Below are 19,457 nucleotides of genomic sequence, written 5' to 3'. Positions count from 1 at the left end.
AGCAATTATTCAATTGCAACTTTTCAGTGCAGAGCGTTTCTCATGTGTCGCTCCCCACCCGCCAGCGGCCAGTTTGCGCGAGCTCAATAATCCGAATTAGTGGACCATCTGCTGTCTCCTCCGCCTGCTCCGCGCACTACTTTGTCACGCCGCCTCCTCCTCTTCCTCCTCCCTCCGCCCTCCATCCTCCCCTCCCTGCTTCCCTCCCGCGTGCGCTTGCATGCTGTGCGAGCGAGGGGCCACCGGGCGGAGTAATCGCACTGGTATCAATTGAGCGCGTGCACGTGCCTGTGTGAGTGTGCGCGCGCGCGCCTGGGTGCTACGGCTGCTGCCGCCGCCGCCGCTGCTGCTGCTGCTGCTTGTCACTCATTGTTGCGCGCACACGGGCAGCGACGAGGAGCACCGAGCGAAAGCCGCCCGCTGGCTGTTGTTGTTTACCAGCTTTTTATATAAAACCAGGAGAATATCCGTGACTCCTTCTTAAAGATGCTTCAAATAAGGGACATCCTCTGGGGATTCCTCTACATCGCCTGCGCAGGTGAGATGTTTATCTATTCCTTTATTTTAAATGGAGGTGCTAGTGCAGCATCCCCCGGCAGGGCGGCCGACCGGCGGCTTGTTACCCGGCGGAGGCGCGTCGCGCTCGGACCCAAAAGTTTCCTGCCACCAGCCTCCCCCAAGAGGGTTGAAAATGAAACGTGGCGGCTTGAAATCAGTCTGTCAAGCTCAAACTTGCTTTTGGAGCATAGATTCAAGCTTCTTTTTTTTTTCTTGTGGATGCGGAAGCATCACCAGTCCCCATTCACCCCCAAAGCCTTTCCAAGGATGATTTTATTGTATTTTTTTCTACATCCTAACGTGTCAAATACCCCATCATGTGGTGTGCACATGTCCAGAAGTTTAGAGTGAATGAACTACGGGTTGCTCCCCCCCCCCCCCCTCTGATTATCTTTTCTGATATGTGGATGGATGGTAAAGTAGAGTTTCTAACTGAGAGTCCAGACAGAACCGACTGTGCTGTTTAATCCGGTTGGAGACTACTGAATAGTCATCGAGTAAATACAATAGGTTGCAATCCCAAAGCTCCTGTGGTTAAGGGAGCCTTTTTTTAACCCCCCACCCCACCCCACCCCAAGCCCACAACCACCTCAAACCTCCTCCGCCTCCTCCTTACATCTGCTCTCCAGTTCTATAGGCGACCCCAAGTGTAGTTTGGAGGGCTCCCAGGGCCCTTTGGAGAGAGGAAGAATAGTTGATTTACGAGACGTCCGCCCGGTTACAAAGAGCAAAGTTTAGGCATTGTCGGCGCACGGTTCTGTTTCTCTTCATCGGCCAACTGTTATATTTAGCCCATGTGTGCTGGCAGGAGCTGAAACCAGCAGGTTGACCAGCACTATGCCACATCTGCTTTGAGCGCATTTGCCGTTATAACGTGCCTAGAAATAATCAAACAAAAAAAATGACCACATGCTAATGATGTTAGCTTACCTAGCGGTGGATTCCGCAGTGTCCACTCGGTTGCCTTCAGTCCTCGCTCAGGTTAAAACTGTTCTCTGACAATGTGTCAAAACCGCACAAACATAAACAGGTACATGTTTGTATTCATATTTATAAGTATGTCTATTATTTTCAGATACATCTTAATTAAATGGATAATGAGTCAACGTAACTCCGTAACTTGCGGCTCTTTTTGTTACAGTAGCAGTTGTTTTCACACAGATACAAATTTTCATTAGCCCCTCTGTAGCTTTTTCACATTACATGTTAGCATCATGCTAACAGGGCCTCCATTCGATGAAATTTTGCGGTATGGTGAATCATTTTGGTATACAATGATTGTGTATGGTGTACAAAAACACATTGTACAATGATTTATTGACTTTTAGTTGTGGGATTCATACAGGGGTGACTCATAAACAGCTTGAAGCAAGTACACTTGACTTCTTTGATGGAGGAATTGCCATTATCTGCCAACCGGGAACAATATGAAAAATACGCAGTTTTTGACGTCAAGGCACTTTTGTTGTGCCGGTATATGAAATGAGTCAACGGCTGTTCTGCTTTGTTGTATCTCGGCGAATAAAAATGTATTCCTGTGTAACTGTATTAGAAAAGTGCCGAAATCTCATGATTTTCCCAATGTTGTTCGTTATCGCTTTGTCTCTGGTCCATGCTGTTTCTAGTTCATTTCGACGCCACGGGTCGATTCCTGGCCAGTGCATCAGGAACGGCATTTGGCATCACAACCAGGTTCTACTGGTCTATGAATGTGTGCGCCAGGATTGAAATTGCTTTTGCACGTATCAAACCAACAACACTTTCTGAGGCATCACACTGGAGTTCTCAGACAAAAACGGCCGAGCAAGATTTGCTTTGCCTACTTGCTTATGCTTTTATTTACCGTATTAGCGGTTCAACTGGCGCGGCGAATGTGTCCTGTTTACCCCCCCCCCCCCCCCCCCCCGGTTGATGATGCTGCATTGCTTGGAATATTTCAGAGATATTTTAAGAAAGTCGCTGCAGTGCATACAAGCTGATAAAGGAAAAGAGTGAGGAAGATAATTAGACATCTTTGAGGTTGGTGCCGCTCTGTTGCGGCAGGCGAATAAAGTCAAAGAAATTGATCGCATTATTTGATAGGCCGGGGGTGTATTAAAAAGGGTAATGGCGGTATTACTTATTAGAAGGCTGAGCTGCTTAATTGACTTTATTGATTTCGGGTTCCTGTTTCGGTTCAAGTGTAATTAATGTTTGAGGCCGGTGAAGATGCCGAGATGAGATTTGAGAAATTGAATTGTAATGTATATTCAACCTGGTCCTTTGAGTGTCTGGACTTTGGACTGGAGAGGCGAGATGTTCATGGGTTTGTCGACAGGAACCGATGTGATGCCGTGTTAGCTTCCCCTCGTGTTCACTGATTTGATAATTAGCCACGGTTTGACGAGGGATTTCCTGGTTAATTAGAGCCGTACAGTAGTTTTAGTTCATGAGGGGAACAAGATCGAAACTGTGGTCTTATGTCGTGACTGACTCTTCCCGATTAACTTGTGAGCATTCCAGTTGTCATATTGGTGGTCTTGGATGATTTCATTCTGGTTTGAAAAGGCGTTGAATCCCATTCTGGTTTTTTTTCCGGTTTATTTTCCTGATGACACAGAAAAACTTCTCATTTGTCCTGCCGGAGGGAGGTTTATTGGAGAAAATACACATTTACAGATTTGGGCGGCGTCCAGCAGGGTGGAATGTTAACCCCCCTGATGTTTAACAAATCTGAAATGCGATCACAAATCAGTTTTTAGTCCTAACAACCGCTTGGGCTTCGTTAACACCTATGTGAAAAATCTAATCGCATCAATTTGGTCCAGTGAGACCAATGTGTCGGCTCGACAGGATCCAGACTTGAGAGATATCTGCTAAATAAACATCAAATTAACAGCACAGGGCCGCCGCCGCCGCCGTACGCCCTCGGGCAAAGCGAGATTTCCTTCTTGTTCCTGCATCGCTGTGAATAATCTTGTTGCATTTTGATGAATGGAAAAATAATTTTTGCTGGGTGGGAATTCCACAATTGTGTTTTCTTGTTAAAGCGTTTGCGACAATTGCAGATTTTTATGAACGCCAAGCAGCATTTAGCAATTCATCCACGTCCTGAACAATGTTTCGTGACATCGAGCGTTGAGTCTGAATTCCAATCCACCCACCTAACGAAAAAAGACGAGGAAAACGGTGAAAGTTGCAAGAGAAATAGTGCAACTGCAAAATGGCAAACACATGTGCCTTTCTTTAACTGGCGTGCGGTTGTTCAAAGCCACTAGGAAAATAATATGGGCTATTTTTGAACGAAGGGGAACTGAGGGGGGGGGGGGAAAAAGAGCAGCCAAACAAGAGGAAAATTATAAGGTTGCGCTCAGAATAAATACGAGCCTCTAGAACTTTGTCACTGCACCATCTGCGTGTAAAAGTGACACGAGGAACACGTTTGACTCTGTTGCATCATGCTAATCCGAACATAACAGGTTTTGGGACGGCAGATAACTACTGCTCAAAAAAATCCTCCCCATCGCTATGCAAAGGAAACACCGATAAATCTCCTTTTTCGTGTCACTCACATATTTTATTACACGGTGCATCCACTTGGCTTTCAAATCATCTACCCCCATTAAAATGAATGGAAATGCCATCAATCTGTTCCAGCACGCCCCCAAATCTTTTCGCCCTGTCTTTTGTAGAAAGGAAATAGCACTCCATAAAAAAAAGTACTTAATGTACATATTAAAACAGATGTCAAGACTTCAACAATTTATACGTCATGATTTAATGCCACAAATTATAACGTTGAACAGGTGGTTTCAAACTCAAGGATGGAAGAAATGAAAGCTGAATCGTGTCTAATATTCATCATTTGCTGTCAACCCTGAGTGCTTCCAGTCTACAGCAAATACAGAGTGTCAGGAAATGATTCCGATACTGTACGTAAGCAAACGCAGTTCACCCCAAATCGAAATAAGGGCTTCATTATTCCTAAATCCCCAACATGTAGCAGGGTGTCTTCACATTGAATTCGTTAGTGTACCATTCGTATTTGACAGCCGCTCCTTCTATTTCATCTCCTGCCACTTTTAGACGGCGATGGGCCGGCCTTTTGCATATTAATAAGTACGTGAATAGAGCCGTGAGCCATTTGCATTGTGTGAGCTCCGAGGGTCTTCTATTGAAAAGTGAATGTGGGGGGAGAAGCACAAAAATGAAACCGCACCCAACCCAACCCGTGTTACATTCATTCATTCATTCATCTTCCGTACCGCTTGATCCTCACTAGGGTCGCGGGGGGTGCTGGAGCCCATCCCAGCCGTCTCCGGGCAGTAGGCGGGGGACACCCTGAATCGGTTGCCAGCCAATCGCAGGGCACACATAGACGAACAACCATCCACGCTCACACTCACACCTAGGGACAATTTAGAGTGTTCAATCAGCCTGCCATGCATATTTTTGGAATGTGGGAGGAAACCGGAGCACCCGGAGAAAACCCACGCAGGCCCGGGGAGAACATGCAAACTCCACACAGGGAGGCCGGAGCTGGAATCGAACCCGGTACCTCTGCACTGTGAAGCCCACGTGCTAACCACTGGACTACCGGGCATCAATAGAATTTTTTTTTATACAGTACGTACGGTCCATACATCTCTGAGACTGGCCGAGGAAAAAGAAAGGACCAGGTTGGCACTTTTTAATGTGGTTACGGTGATGTGAAAAACACGTGCGGTCTGTATTTCAACCTATGTCGGCGATTTCTGTCTCATCAAATGTACAGTAAAGTTCTAATTTGTACTCTATGTGCTCCTCGCATTTCGTTTAATCTTGACAAGTGCCAAGAAGGTCGCAAATGGTCCGTCGTGGAAAGCAGGACTGCAACAAAAACCGCAGCACATACTGTATGCCGCATGCATTTTATGGTCGGTCGAAGCTCCTCGCTTCATGAGACTATTTGTAGGGAGCGACTGTAGTCGCATGACAGCTCCTGAGATTTGGACTGTTGGTGAATCGAAATTTGTAGATGTTTGATCGCGTGTGCGTGTGTGTGTGTGTGAGAGATCTTATCCCAAGATGTTGCCTAGTCTGAGATTATGTTCTCAAGTAATCCCCATTAACGCCTTTGTTTTGCTTGCTTCCAATGGATACGGGTTAGAAGAAAAGCTTTGCGCTTGTGTGCAATTAGTGAGTTTGCTCGGTCACCAACAGCCAATTAATGCCACTTACAGTCGCGATAGGGGACTGACCGCAGCGTTCATGACGTCTACTTGCAATGCGGTCAACTTTTTATTCTGAATTTTCCCAAATTTTCCTTTTTTTTCGGCATATTAAAATATTGCGATTTTAATATGCGATTATTGTTTCTTCAAGTTTCTCAAACTCGAGGTCCGGGGGCCAGATCTGGCCCGTCACATCATTTTATGTGGCCCGCGAAAGCAAAAATCATGCATTAAGATATCCTTTATTTGTCCCGCAATGGGGAAATTACAATCAGAATTCAGAAAGGAAAAAGAAGTAAAGCAGAATTAGAAGTAAAGTCTCGCAGGTGTCAGCAAACTAGTTGGAAGTAAACCAAGACTATACGGGTTGGGGGGTGGGGTCAAAAGTCACTTGCAGAAAATGCTAAACCATCAACAGACGAAAAAGTCATTCTTCCAGATCCCCTCCAGTTCACCTTGGAGCGAATCCTTGTCCTAAATGTCAAAACCAAATGTCCGATTTTCCAAACCCCTCGGCTGACCTCGGCGCCTTTCAAAACCGAGCATACTTCACCCGAACGCGAGTTTAATGATTTATCGACTGCAGCGCAGAGATCAAGTCCAGGTCGGGGCTCTTTTTGGCACCGGGATGAGCAGCTGCTGTTTGCTTTGCGCCTTTCCTGCCGTGAAATCCATCGCCATCGCTGTACCTTTTGCGTCGTGCGCGCTTAACTCTCTCCTGACTCACCCTCATGATGTAATAGCCCGGCAACGGTTTGTTAGCTCATCCCGGCAGCGGGAGGGCAGGGTGGGGGGCTCCTTCTGAAATTACCCCCGGGGTCTAAAGACGCCTTAGCCTTTGTGTTGCAGACTCCTCCCTCCCCTGCCCTCCCCGGGGGAGATTAGAATGCTGCGATATGTTCAGCGTATGCGCTATTGCAAGAACCGGTTGTTTACTGTCTGAACTGGCGACGTGAGCGCATTCTTGAGCCGAGCATCTTGCGTGGCCCGGCAGTCTTTTTCGAAGCGTGTACGCCGGCCAAAGCCATGTGGCACGAACGTTGGCTTTCTCACATCGTGCGAGTTCTCAGACAGCAACTTTGGGATTGTCGTTGATCATTTCATTGTCGCTGCTTGTTTCTTTTTTGTGCTGTCCAAATGGGTTGTTGAGTCTTACGTTCAGCGTCATCCTGGCGGCGGTATTGAGTCGATTGGTTGCCATGACAACTAAAATATAATTTATTTGAGGAGAGAGAGAGACTTTATTTTAGATCAGAGGCATCAAAGTCATTTTCGTCGCGGGCCACATTTTAGGTAGCATTTTCCTTGGGGGGGTCATTATGATTGAAATCATATAAAGAAGTCAGGAATAATAGTTCATGGTACTATTGGTTAATTAACTATTGGTTAATAGTTAATTACAATTAACTATTGTAATTAACGGCGTTTGGCAACAAAACAATGCTTGCAATGTCCCTTTCATATATTACATATGAGAATTTGAAATTTTGGTACATATTTTAGCAAGCTTCATGGAATTTGCCATGTTTGAATTGCTTTCGCGGGCCACTTAAATGATGTGTTGGGCCAGATCTGGCCCCCGGGCCTTGACTTTAATACCAGTGTTTTCGATTTATTTACTTTGGGTTTAACAAGGTGCACATGGTATGTATTTTTGTTTTTGGCTTTTTTTTTTACTTAAAGTCTTGTCGAAGAGATTATTGTAATGTTGCTTGGTGTTTGAAATGTGTTTTAGTTTTCACGGTGTTCCACAAATAAAACGTTCTGAGTTAGAGATGTCGTCCTTGACCGAGGTAGATGAAAGTCCAAAATTCAGTCTTGATATCTTGTCTGTCTTTTTCACCAGTTTTTTTATCTCAAATATTTTATGTATGTTAAAAAAAAATCCTTTTACATGATTTCTCCCCCCGCCCTCCATTCTGCTGATTTGAATCGTGCCAGGAGTTTTGATCAGCTTCGTCAACTCAAAAGCAATTTCCGTTTTATTGAAAAATGTTCTCTTTTGTTCAATGTCAGATTTTTTTTTTTTTTTTTTTGGAGGGGGGGATGCTTGCCTTGACACCTCGAAACATGTCTTCTCTTTTCTTTCTAACCTCTCATATCATGTTCCGTTTTAGTGCAAAGATGCAAAAGCAGAACTTGTTGCTTCCGTCTCTGATATTGCATTATCGCTTTATCTGCGAGACAAAAGCCAAGACGTCTGCACTCGGGGGCGCCAGTTGCACGAGGCAGACGATAACCGCCTCTTCGTGTGTGCGTTTATGACCTTGTTTTATTTCTTGCTTTTTTTCTGGTTCAGTCTAAATGTTTTGCTAAGCCTCGCATGGTTTACACAGCGTCAAAATATTTGCATAGTTTCTGTCCAGTCGAAATTTTTGCGGGGTTCCTGTTTTTATCACTAATGAAATCAAGGGAGGGGGGGAAAAAAAAATCCTCTCCGAACACTTCAGGAGTTGCGGAAAAGAGTTACTAAAGAAAGGCAAAGGTGTAGCCCCAGCTTGTGTTAAATGTATGTGTTAATGTTTGGGTCTCGTATTAATTTGAAACCTGTCACGCTCTGGGAAGAAGATAAAATGCGCTGGGAGGCGTTTATTTGACGGGCTCTGAGGACCTTTTTGATCAAACTGTCATGTCAGCCGTCATCTAATTAGCCGCTATCATCCGATATGAGAAGCCTGGAAGGGAAATGCGCGGCGATGAGGTAATGCTGATGGAAATAAATGTGTGTGTGGGGGGGTGGGGGGGGGTGACACCCTGAACTGTTTGCCAGCCAATCGCAGGTCACGCATCGATGAACAACCTTTTACGCTCACAAATCCCACCCAGGGTCAATTTAAGAGTTCCATTAAACTGCCACGCATGTTTCTGGCATGTGGGAGGGAACCGGAGTACCCGGAGAAAAGCCACGTGGGCACGAACTTTTAAACTCCACACAGAAAGGGCGGAGCCAGAATCAAACCCTGCGCCTCTGCACCGTGAGGCGCGCGTGCTAACCCGTCGTACTCCGTGCCGCCTCAAACATACCGAGCAAGTTGACCTGTACGTGGCTAGCTTGCGCATCAACAGCCCTGACTGAGCCTCATCGTACTTTTGGGTACTGAAAAGGGTGTGTGTGGATGTTGAAGAATTCCAGGTACCAATACTCATTGGTACTGCCAGTCATGTGATCCAGCTCGGTTTATGGTATTGAGCCATCACTGCCCCCCCCCTCCCCCACTGATTGTGACTCTAGCAGTCGCAGGCATTACGTGTCAGTCGTCCGTCTTTAGTGTTTCTTGGTTTTACTGGACCTAGCGGAGTGCCCGGGAAAGAAAAGCTCAGTGAATTGGGCCAAACCGGGAGGGCGGGGGTGGATGGGTGGGGGAGGGGGGGGGATGAAGGTGACGGACGTTGGCGGAGGAGCGGCTGCAGCGTTGTCAGGACACCATGTAAAGTGTCGTCAAGGGGGGAGAGGCTCCAACCTCTGGATTTATGGCTTTCCTTTCACTCGCGTGCTGTTTTTCTGGGATCAAGGGACGAGCGTGGCTTTACTCCAAATTTTGCTCCGGTGTTTTTTTTCATTTTTTAAATCTGAAACTCTGAAACATAAATGGATCCATTTCATTATTATTGAACCCTTTCATGCACGCCGTTACCTGATAACATGAGAATCTGTCCACTATAGTGACCGGTGTCCCTGGCAGGGCTAATTGCATCATTTAAAAAAAAAACAAAAAAAAAAATCCCATCAACTTGTTCAAACCCTGCACCATCAAAGCAACGCTGAACTACGCCGCTTTCTCGTTTGCATTGCGATGACGTCCAATGACCGGCCGCTCCGTTGATTGGCAGATTCATTTTAACTGCAAAGTGAGTCCGGCGAGTTGTTTTAATAAGCCCGTGTTGGTCCACTGTTCTATCGCCGGGCAATTATTTTTCCTCTCTTGACTGTTCGGAATTAGGCAAAATGGAGGCCCGAAGATTTTGACTTTACCCATCTTATACGGCAGAAGTTCATTCATTCATTCATCTTCCGAGCCGCTTGATCCTCACTAGGGTCGCGGGGGGTGCTGGAGCCTATCCCAGCTGTCTCCGGGCAGTAGGCGGGGGACACCCTGAATCGGTTGCCAGCCAATCACAGGGCACACAGAGACGAACAACCAACCACGCTCACACTCATACCTAGGGACAATTTAGAGTGTTCAATCAGCCTGCCATGCATATTTTTGGAATGTGGGAGGAAACCGGAGCACCCGGAGAAAACCCACGCAGGCCCGGGGAGAACATGCAAACTCCACACAGGGAGGCCGGAGCTGGAATCGAACCCGGTACCTCTGCACTGTAAAGCCGACGCGCTAACCACTGGACTACCGGGCCGCCCACGGCAGAAGTTGTCAAATGAAAAACTTTTTTTTAATAGTTTTTAGCAATCTATAAAATTTTTGCCAGCCAAACGCAGAGCGTGGACAGAAAAATACTCGTGTAGAACAAAACGCACTCAAAAGGGGAACAATGTCGCCGCTACGAAATGCTAATGTCTTATTTGCTCGTTATTTATCGACGTAAATATGTTTTTTATGGACCCCCGCCCTGTCGGAAATCCAATCCAATTGTGGTGAGTGATATGCCGGAAAGATGTTTCATTAATATGCATGATTGAATTCATGCATTTTCAAGCGGCGTGTCGCGAAAGGGGCTGAGCATCTCGATGCCCGGGGGCGATCGGCTACATTACGTCTGCGGATTGCCTAATTTGTGCCACCCTCCTCGGATCGCTTTTGCCATTTGTGGGCGATGACGGGGGGGGGGGGGGCGATGACGGCATTTTTTTTGCGCGAGCGCTGATGTATATGCATGAGCGTCTGTTGCCCTGCTGAAAGTTTAATCGGGCGGCGCCGCACGTGGCTAAATTGGCTCGCCGTCAATCAAGAGCTTGTTTTGGGGGAAAATGGTGACGATTACGTGTGCGGTGTTCTCGCCGAGCGAAAAAGGAGACGTGTTGACGTGACGCGTTCGAGCGCGCTGGACTCGTGGCTAGCGCTTGTTAATTGAGGGGGGGGGGTACGGGTTTCAGTTCATGACGGAAGGTAAGAAAGAACCTCTTCATGAGGTTTTATGCTGAGCACGGTTTGCGGTTGCGTGTCGCGGGGGGGAGGGGGGGGGAAATCATAAAACCATTAAATATCAAAGTTCTGTCATCATAAGGCCAAATGGAATTCACGATTCAATGCTTTGAATTTCATTCATCTTCCGAGCCGCTTGATCCTCACTAGGGTCGCGGGGGGTCCTGGAGCCTATCCCAGCTGTCTTCGGGCAGTAGGCGGGGGACACCCTGAATCGGTTGCCAGCCGATCGCAGGGCACACAGAAACGAACAACCATTCGCACTCACACTCACACCTAGGGACAATTTAGAGTGTTCAAACAGCCTGCCATGCATGTTTTTGGAATGTGGGAGGAAACCGGAGCACCCGGAGAAAACCCACGCAGGCCCGGGGAGAACATGCAAACTCCACACAGGGAGGCCGGAGCTGGAATCGAACCCGGTACCTCTGCACTGTGAAGCCCACGTGCTAACCACTGGACTACCGGGCCGCCCCTTGCTTTGAATTTCCTGTCTTAAAAAAAAAAAGGAAAAAAAATCAAGCAGTTCAGTCCAAAAGGAAAATTGCCAAATTCGTGTTTAACGTCCTCCGTCGTGAACCGGCAAAAAACAAAAACCCGCCGCCCCAAACTTTGTCCGGTACTTTTTCCCGTCTGCCGATGGCTCCCTCTCCAAAGGTGTGAAATGATTGCCTGATAAAGCCCGCCGTCATTCCGCTTGCCCCCCCCCCCTCATAACCTCACCCTTCCCCTATTCCAAATCAAATTATACCCCCATTCCTTTTTTTTTTCTTTCTAACCCACGCCAACCCGACCAATGCGCCCCTCCCCCACCCCTCCTCCGTTTCCCCCGATCCATACTTTTCCCAGCACCCTATCGCTAACCCGATAATGATGTTTGTCTGGTGAATCGCTCCCAATTCCGACGGGAACCGGAGAACGGCGCGGGCGTGTCCGGTGAGACGGAGAAGCTGGTGAGAAAGGCCCCCGGTTGTTAGTCCTGACATGCGTGAGGCCGCTCGCCTTTGAATACAGTGGAGGCTGTCATGGCCAGCTTCCCAAGGACACAATTCTCTCTCTCTCTCTCTGTTTTTTTTTTTTTTTTAAATTCCTCCCGGGAGCATCCGCTCATTAGGGAGTGCATCTCGCTTTGTGCAGGGTGGGAGGTGGCGGGTGGTGGGCGGGACTTTAATGAGCCTCACCGAGGCTTTGCATCCAAACATGTAACACGTCCAACTTGTCCAGTGCAGGAACCGAATGAGGTTCTCGCGCGGCCTCCGTTCTCTTTCCTTTTTTCTGTCGTGGATCCTTTCCCCCCCCCCCCCTCACCTGGCCATTTCTTTTTGCTTTGAATGCTTTGTGTCCTTTCTCATTACGGCGAACAATCTCGGGGCGGCGTTTATTTGATGGCACGGTGGCAAGCGTAATTAGTTCATCTACAGATATGGCTCCTCTTGCTTGCAAAATGGCTTTCATGTCTCGAGGGAGGGTGGGGGGGGGGCTTAAATGCCAGCTCCCTCTTAGAGAGAGAGAGGGCCTGGTCGAGGAAAGAACTTGATAATGACATTTGTCTCTCTTAATCGCCGGCTGACTTTTGAACGAGGTTTAACGAAATAAAGAGCGGACCTCTTTGGGGATGGAGGGGGAAAAGGGTGTTAAGTTCAATCAGGATTCCTTTTAAAGTCTAAAGTTACCCAACCCGATTTGCGTTCAACCTCTGGGCTCCAGATGGAGGAAAATGCGGTCCAAGTCCAGACTTGAAAACTAAACCAGCCAAAGTCCATAAAGGTGATTTGGAGGTTTGAAGTGTTTTTACTGGCCATTTGTGAAATGATACCAAAAAATAATGGTGAGGTTTTTCTTTCAGGGAGGGAGAAGGGGTGGGGGGGCGGGGTCAGTCTGTGTACCCTTTCATCCAATCACCCCATTTTCAAAGTTATAAAAGCGAGAGGTGCCAGAAAAATGGGATGTCAGGGGCAGCAGCGTGTGGCGCTTTGAGTGCTCATCATGGGGGGTGAGGGGGGGGGGGAGTGAACGTTGCTTCCTGTAACACTATCCGGTTTGTGAAATGGGCGGAGGGGGGGGGGGGGCGCGTATTTCAACAATGACATTCCGTTTCTGGGCAACTGGGCAGCAGCTGTGCATATTTTTGATGTCGGCGGGGGTAAGTAGTCCATTGATGCAGCTTTGTTTGAACGCGGATCCTCGCGTCACGAGTGGCCCAAGTCACTTTTGGGGGAGGGGTTAAGAGTTTGCATGGACGACGGATGCCGTGTTTGGTCATGTCTTTTCGCTTCATGTACGGATTTCATCGGATGTGGGGGTTACTGGAGTCAGATGACTTTCTTTGTCACGTATAAGTTGCCAATTTTAGGATTTAGTACTTGCTTGGGTAAAACTCCCCAAAGTCTGGATTTTAACTTTGACACTTACTGTGTGATGTTTGATGAAACTTTTACTCCATGCCTTCATTACATCTTGATTGGTTTACCGTCATGCACTTTATTTTGGAGTCAGGCAGTCATCCGGCAAGCATTTCCAGTTGCTCCAAAACACTGCTGTCGGCCTCCTAACCGGAGCTTGTAGGAGGGAGCACACAACCACAATTCTGGCTTCCCTTAACTGGCTGCCTGTACATTTCGGAGTTCATTTTCGGATGATATTGTCTAAACGGAGCCTCACGAGCTTCTTCCGATGCCTGTCCCTCAAGTCGCAATGACCTTCCGTTAAATGGTGGGCAAACCCCCTCTCTCTGTCCGGCAATCTTTATTGTCCATTTTATTTTTTTTAATCCCTGGCTACATTTCCAATGCTTTTTTTTGGCAAGCAGTTAATGGTGGGTGGAAGGGGGAGGGGGGGGTAAATCATGCAAAAAATTTTACTTCCTCATGCATTCCAGAATGTTCCATTTCCCCAAGTTTGTCGTCAGCTCTTTCAGGTTCCGCATGCCTGTGACAAATTAGTTCCTTTCTCCAGTTAGGCCGCTAATAAGTCATCCGTGGCGAAGCACACTAATATGAGATATTAGCTTACAGCGCTCATGATTATTTTGGGGGAATGAAAAGAAAATACTCCTAATTATCTACCGGCATGTTGATGCAGAATTATCTTGGAAAAAGGATCTCTTCCGCGTATTATTCTAATCCACTCCTCAAAACCTGACGACTAATTTGCTTTCGACCTGTGTCACCGCGGCTTTCCAGGCGATAGGGAGGCGCCCGTCGTGTTTTCGGGAAATGTATATCAGAGGACATCTCGGGAGTCATTAGTCGGAGACATGCTTGCTTGCGCGCTCTAGAGTGGAGACGGGAGCATCGGGGAGGGGGAGGGAGGGGGGTGGGGGGGAGGGCAGGACGCTCTCGACCGGTGTGGCCTCATTAATCACTCTCCTCGCCACTCGCTGCAGTGCCTCCTTTTGTTCGTCGGCTTTGGAGGCCGTAAACTTTATTGGCGTTGACAGTGGCACGGGGGGGGGGAAATCAGCGTCACCGGCTCGTTTTGGGCATCCTGATCTGCTCTAAATTGAAATTCCATTAACCTACAATATGCAGTGCTAAATTGGGGACTTAATCCATCTCTCCGCGCGACCGCTTTCACATCGCATTTATACAAACTATAAATCCGGGTCAAAAAAAGAAACATAACGGCAGGCGAATGCGTCATCTCAACCCCCCCCCCCCCCCACCCACCCAAAAAAAAGCATTTTCATCAAAATCTATTGGCCGGTATGATGATTTACTAAGTGTATGAATGTGTGCAGACTTTGCTGTTTTTGTGGGCCCTCTGAGGATGGATTTGGTTGGTCGAAGAAGCAATTGCAAATTTTTGTTGTTTGCACTTGCACAAAACATCGCCTGCATGTTTGCAGTCAGATACGCATGCATCAAAGTGTGACAGGGCAGCGGCGATTGATTTTAGGACGGTTGAGTAACTGGCCAGGCGTCAGACTGACGAACCGCCGTTCAACCTCTGCGATGGCGGTCAACGCCGCACGTGAAAAACGTGCGCTTTGTCAAAGCGACCGTCGCCGCGTTGGTGAATCAGCTGCGGAGATTTACTTTGGACTTCTGGAAGACTGCTGACGAGCGTTTACACAAGTCGTTAGTCAATTTTAGGAGGGGAAATGAATGCGGATAAAAGAAGCTTGTTTTGGTGCAGCTGCATGAGATTTTTGTGGCGGAGGGGGGGGGGTGGCTGTTGACTTGTGTGGACAGACCTGATATCATCCATGTAAGGCTCTTTTCGTTCGCTTTGTTCCATGCTGTGGTCTTTGCTCTGGTTTGAATTAGAAGCTGTTCCAGTCACAGTGTTCTCCATGTGGGTTTTCTGCGGGTACTTTGGTTTCCTCCCACATTCCAAAAACATGCACGGCAGTCTGATGAAAACTCCAAATTGTCCCTAGGTGTGAGTGTGATTTCGGATGGTCGATCGTCTATGTGTGCCCTGCGATTGCTTGCCTGAATCCGATCGAAAAAAAATCTCTCAAAGTCTTACAGACAAGCAATGAAAGTCATTCGTTCCATTTTCTTCCCTGTTGCTGAAAAAGAAGGTTGAGGCCTTTCTGGATTGCTGAGTGGAGTGCTCAGTCACGGTAGATTTGCAGTCGATCTGTTAAAAATATTGATCCGCCGGGGCTCTCAAAATGGAGGGCCATGAGCAAACGTAAGCCGAGCCCCGTGACCGGTTGGCTCGGTAACCCGCAGAGACGTCCGACGCGACGCGAACCCGACGTTCCTAAACGACCGACGCCGAAAGCCGAAATTACTAACACGGCACACGGCTCGCAGAATTTGAAAGCGTCGCGGCCAAACTGAAATGGACAGAGGAGAACTCGACGAGCCCGCCCCCCGTTCGACTCGGGCAAAGCAGCGGCGCCAATTATGCCGTCGCCGGTGATCACACGGCTCATAAACAAAACCCAATTAGCAAAGCCGTCGTGAATAGAGGGAGGGGAGTGTGGAGGGGAGGGGGGGGGGTTGACGGAATTGATGGAGCGGACGCCGTACCCGTCCTCGGAGGGACGCCCCGGATGCACCGCTCTGTATTTACGTCGGATGAAGCGGTAATTGTAAATAACGAGGCACAACAAGCGTTCCGGCTGAAGGAGGGGGCGCCAGACTGGGGCGGCATCGCCTTCGCAGACGCTCCCCCGAGCAGACGGGAAGAACTACTCCGCATGGTGGGACCGGCAGGGCGGATGGAGGGGGGAGGTCGGGCGAGGGGGGGGGGGTAGAGGGCGGCGCCATTTTCTGCTCGGCTTCACCTGAGACAATGATGCAGCCTGGCATATTGGTGCCAAAGGGAGGCTAAAGGTGAGAGCCGGCCCGGAATGCTGAAAGCCGTTGAACATATTGTGTATTCCGACACGGCGTACATTGATTTTTTTTTTTTTTTTTTGAGTTGGACAGCATTCTAGCTGTAACCAAATGGACCTTAGTCTCTCACAAGCACAGACCGGGGGAGGGGAAGAACTGGTCTGAAAAAACACTTCCAAGCCATCAACAGAAACGAATCAAATCAAGTCAACAGACATTTGAGCCTTGCCTATATTGCTACTTAAACCCTTTCATGCACTCTGTAACCTGATAACACGACAAGCTGTCCACTGTAGTGACCGCTCTCCCTGACAGGGTTAAATGATGATTTGACCCCCCCGGAACAAAAAAAAAAGTGCCTGTGTACATGTGCCAAAGTCTCCATAACATCTATTTAGTCAGTCTAAACTCGGCCTCTCCACATAATAAAAAGAACTTAAGATGTACAGTATCACTAATTAGGCGGCCCGGTAGTCCAGTGGTTAGCACGTCGGCTTCACAGTGCAGAGGTACCGGGTTCGATTCCAGCTCCGGCCTCCCTGTGTAGAGTTTGCATGTTCTCCCCGGGCCTGCGTGGGTTTTCTCCGGGTGCTCCGGTTTCCTCCCACATTCCAAAAATATGCATGGCAGGCTGATTGAACACTCGAAATTGTCCGCGTGGATGGTTGTTCGTCTATGTGTGCCCTGCGATTGGCTGGCAACCGATTCAGGGTGTCCCCCGCCTACTGCCCGGAGACGGCTGGGATGGGCTCCAGCACCCCCCGCGACCCTAGTGAGGATCAAGCGGTATGGAAGATGAATGAGTATCACTAATTACTACTTTCCTATTAGCCAGGGCTTTTGCAGGACTCTAAACTTTCCGGGTCTTGCAAAACACCGAGGCGAGGGTGTCGCCGGTGGCGTCGTCGCCCTCCGGCTGTGCACCGTCACGCTTGGGCCACGCTTCATTCCTTCATTAAAGGTTCGCTGAAGTGTGCGCGATCCCACGCTGCTGCTGCTGCTGCTGCAGCGAGGATAGAAAAGTCTAGACAGGTTGGAGAGAAAAAAAAGAACCCCCCCCCCCCCCCCCCCCAACAACACGAAAATAGTCTGACGAATCCCCCTTCACACCGCTGTGAGGCTGAAAAAATGGCAGCCTGCCCGACGGCTTGGCGCTAATGCGTTCGTGTAGGGAAAGCGTACGTGCATCCACATCAATCACGCTTCCATCGGCCATGATGGATATTGCTTGTCAGTGCAAGTTATTTAATTATCGCGCATTTTTGGGTGCGGAGCCCCGCTTCCGAGCCTTCCTCGTTTATCTCTACATATTCCTGTGTAGCGTGAAGGCATATGACACTCATTTTGTGTATTTTGTTGTGAGCCCTGACTGTCAGGCTACTAAGCTAGCGAGCGGCCCACATGTTGTCGCCCCTCCACGAGGAAAGTGAAACCAAAGCCGATACGAGTCCTCCAAATGACACCCCAGAGTTTTTGCAAAGTGGCTTGTTTTTTTTGTTTTTTGTTTTAAACGACGCCACGACACTCGCGCAGGTGATTTTCACTGAGATTTACATTTTTATGTTACTAAAGGGGACGTATTACAGAAAATTAGCTTTTTAATTGCTCGTGTAGAACGAGTGGAGTCTCTGGAGTGCTTTTTCGCACAAAGTGTAAAATAACACAAACGTTTAGCAAACATATTTGCGAAAACGTGTCTCTAAGCAAGCCGTCGCTGTTTTGGTGGGGCGCAATCATTGCGCTGTACCGGAAGCTAACGCTCACAGCTAATATGCGCATCCAACAACACCGCAGCTCTGCTCGTCTTTTGGTGACTTCCTTTTGGTTTTGACATTTCAGCGGTGTCTCAAAGTATGAGTCCATGCTTCTGCCACACTTTTTGCTGCTCTTCAATGAATATCGAGCTGCTTCTTCCGGCCTCCTGTGTCGACAGATGTACAAGGAGAAAGACGATGACATCAGTAATATGAGCCGTTCTTCCCAAAGGATAAAGAATATATGCCCGAGACTATCGCCGTATTATCTTTCTACATGTGTTGCTCCTCCATTTGTTTTGAAAGAAGCGTTTCTGAGAGGGTTATGACACAGCCGCGTCGATGCTATTTGTGAACCGGTCTATTGGGTTTCCCACTCGGTGTTAGCATTGAGCTAGTGGACTGAAAGGCTTCCCTACTTGAATATTGGTCATTAAGTTTGAGAACAACCTTTTCACATGGCAGAGATTCTACAATCATTTAGCCAAGTCATCCCCCCAAAAACGCTCATTGTATTGTCCTCGTAGCGTTTTTTTTGTTTTTTTTTTTGGGACAGAATTGTACAAACTATCTGTGAGAACAGGCCGAAATCTCAGAGTGGAATTGCCACTTTTGGAAGCTGTGATTCCCGTGTCTATTTTCGCCAAGTTTATGGGCAGATGATTGCGCCGCTGCCAATTTTTTTTTTTCTCTGAGCGAATGTTCTAGCTCGCCCGTTGCCATTATCTCCAGCTAAAGGGAAACCGTGATTGATCATCATTCGGGGACGTCGTCTTTTTGCCTTGCCTCGCTCACTCGACGTGAACGATGGCCGCCGTGCGCGGGCCTCGTGTGCGCCCCCCCCCCCTCCCCACCCCCTCTTCCGCCGCATGCTGTCACGCTCACTTGTGGAGGTGTGACAGCCCGGTGAACCCCGACCAGGATCTGCATCACACCTTTTTCCCATTAAAAATACATTTAGAGAAACTTCATCCGTTGAAAATCGTTTGTTAAAGACACAACGAAAGCAGATGTGCCTGCTTCTTTTCTTTTTTTTTTTTTTTTTCTGTGAAAGCTGGCAGCATCCCTGAATAGATTGCTTTTCTCGCAGCAAGCCCTGAATGAGCAAATGGCTAATTTTGCACAGGGGATGATAACACACAAAAAGGTCTGTGCGTGTGTACGTGTTGAGTGTATGTGCCTTTTTTTTTTCTCTCTCTCGAGGCACTAATTCAAATAGAACTTCGGGCCAGAAGCCTTCCTTTCAACGCAACACTGCGCTCGGTTAAACTCTGGGAATTCGTTAAGTAAAAAAAAAAAAAAAACAACCAAATAAAAAGGCTTAATTTGTCTTTGGCCTTTGGATGCCACAAGGTTTGCCTGGAAGTAAAGTGGTAACGAAACGTTCAAGTACCATTTGTTCCATGACAGTCAAAACAGAATTCCCATTGAGATGGTTTATATTCGGGTATATTTCTATGAAAATCGCCAAATAACGCCATCATCAAATTAGGGCAGGACTGATACGTACTTTTCAAAGCCGATGCCAATTACGATATTTGGAGGAAATAAAATTCA

General features: G+C 47.9%; 1 protein-coding gene and 1 long non-coding RNA gene across 14 annotated transcripts in view; one reads left to right on the top strand and one right to left on the bottom strand.

Moving 5' to 3' along the window:
• Window positions 1-261: 261 nt before the first annotated feature.
• Window positions 262-19,457, top strand: part of ncam1a (neural cell adhesion molecule 1a) — a 146,869-nt gene continuing 127,673 nt past the window's right edge. For 2 of the 9 annotated variants that reach the window (XM_052047246.1, XM_052047248.1), the window contains exon 1: window positions 266-538. In XM_052047246.1, coding sequence (XP_051903206.1) covers window positions 487-538 — 52 coding nt within the window. In that variant the 5' untranslated portion in view covers window positions 266-486. Of the gene's footprint in view, window positions 539-19,457 lie in introns of all 9 variants that reach the window. The other 7 variants (XM_052047245.1, XM_052047247.1, XM_052047249.1 and 4 more) reach the window with 7 other exon arrangements.
• LOC127588542 (uncharacterized) overlaps window positions 4,787-19,457 on the bottom strand; it is a 240,002-nt gene continuing 225,331 nt past the window's right edge. For all 5 annotated transcript variants that reach the window (XR_007959107.1, XR_007959106.1, XR_007959105.1 and 2 more), the window contains exons 2-3: window positions 11,129-11,278; window positions 4,787-4,945 (exon numbers count right to left, since the gene is read on the bottom strand). This is a non-coding gene — a long non-coding RNA (uncharacterized LOC127588542). The remainder of the gene's footprint in view (window positions 4,946-11,128; window positions 11,279-19,457) is intronic.

Source organism: Hippocampus zosterae, chromosome 16 (genome assembly GCF_025434085.1).
Source record: "Hippocampus zosterae strain Florida chromosome 16, ASM2543408v3, whole genome shotgun sequence".
NCBI classification, from domain to species: Eukaryota; Metazoa; Chordata; class Actinopteri; order Syngnathiformes; family Syngnathidae; genus Hippocampus; species Hippocampus zosterae.
Note: the sequence above shows the minus strand (reverse complement) of the source record. Positions and strands in the feature narration are given on the sequence as shown.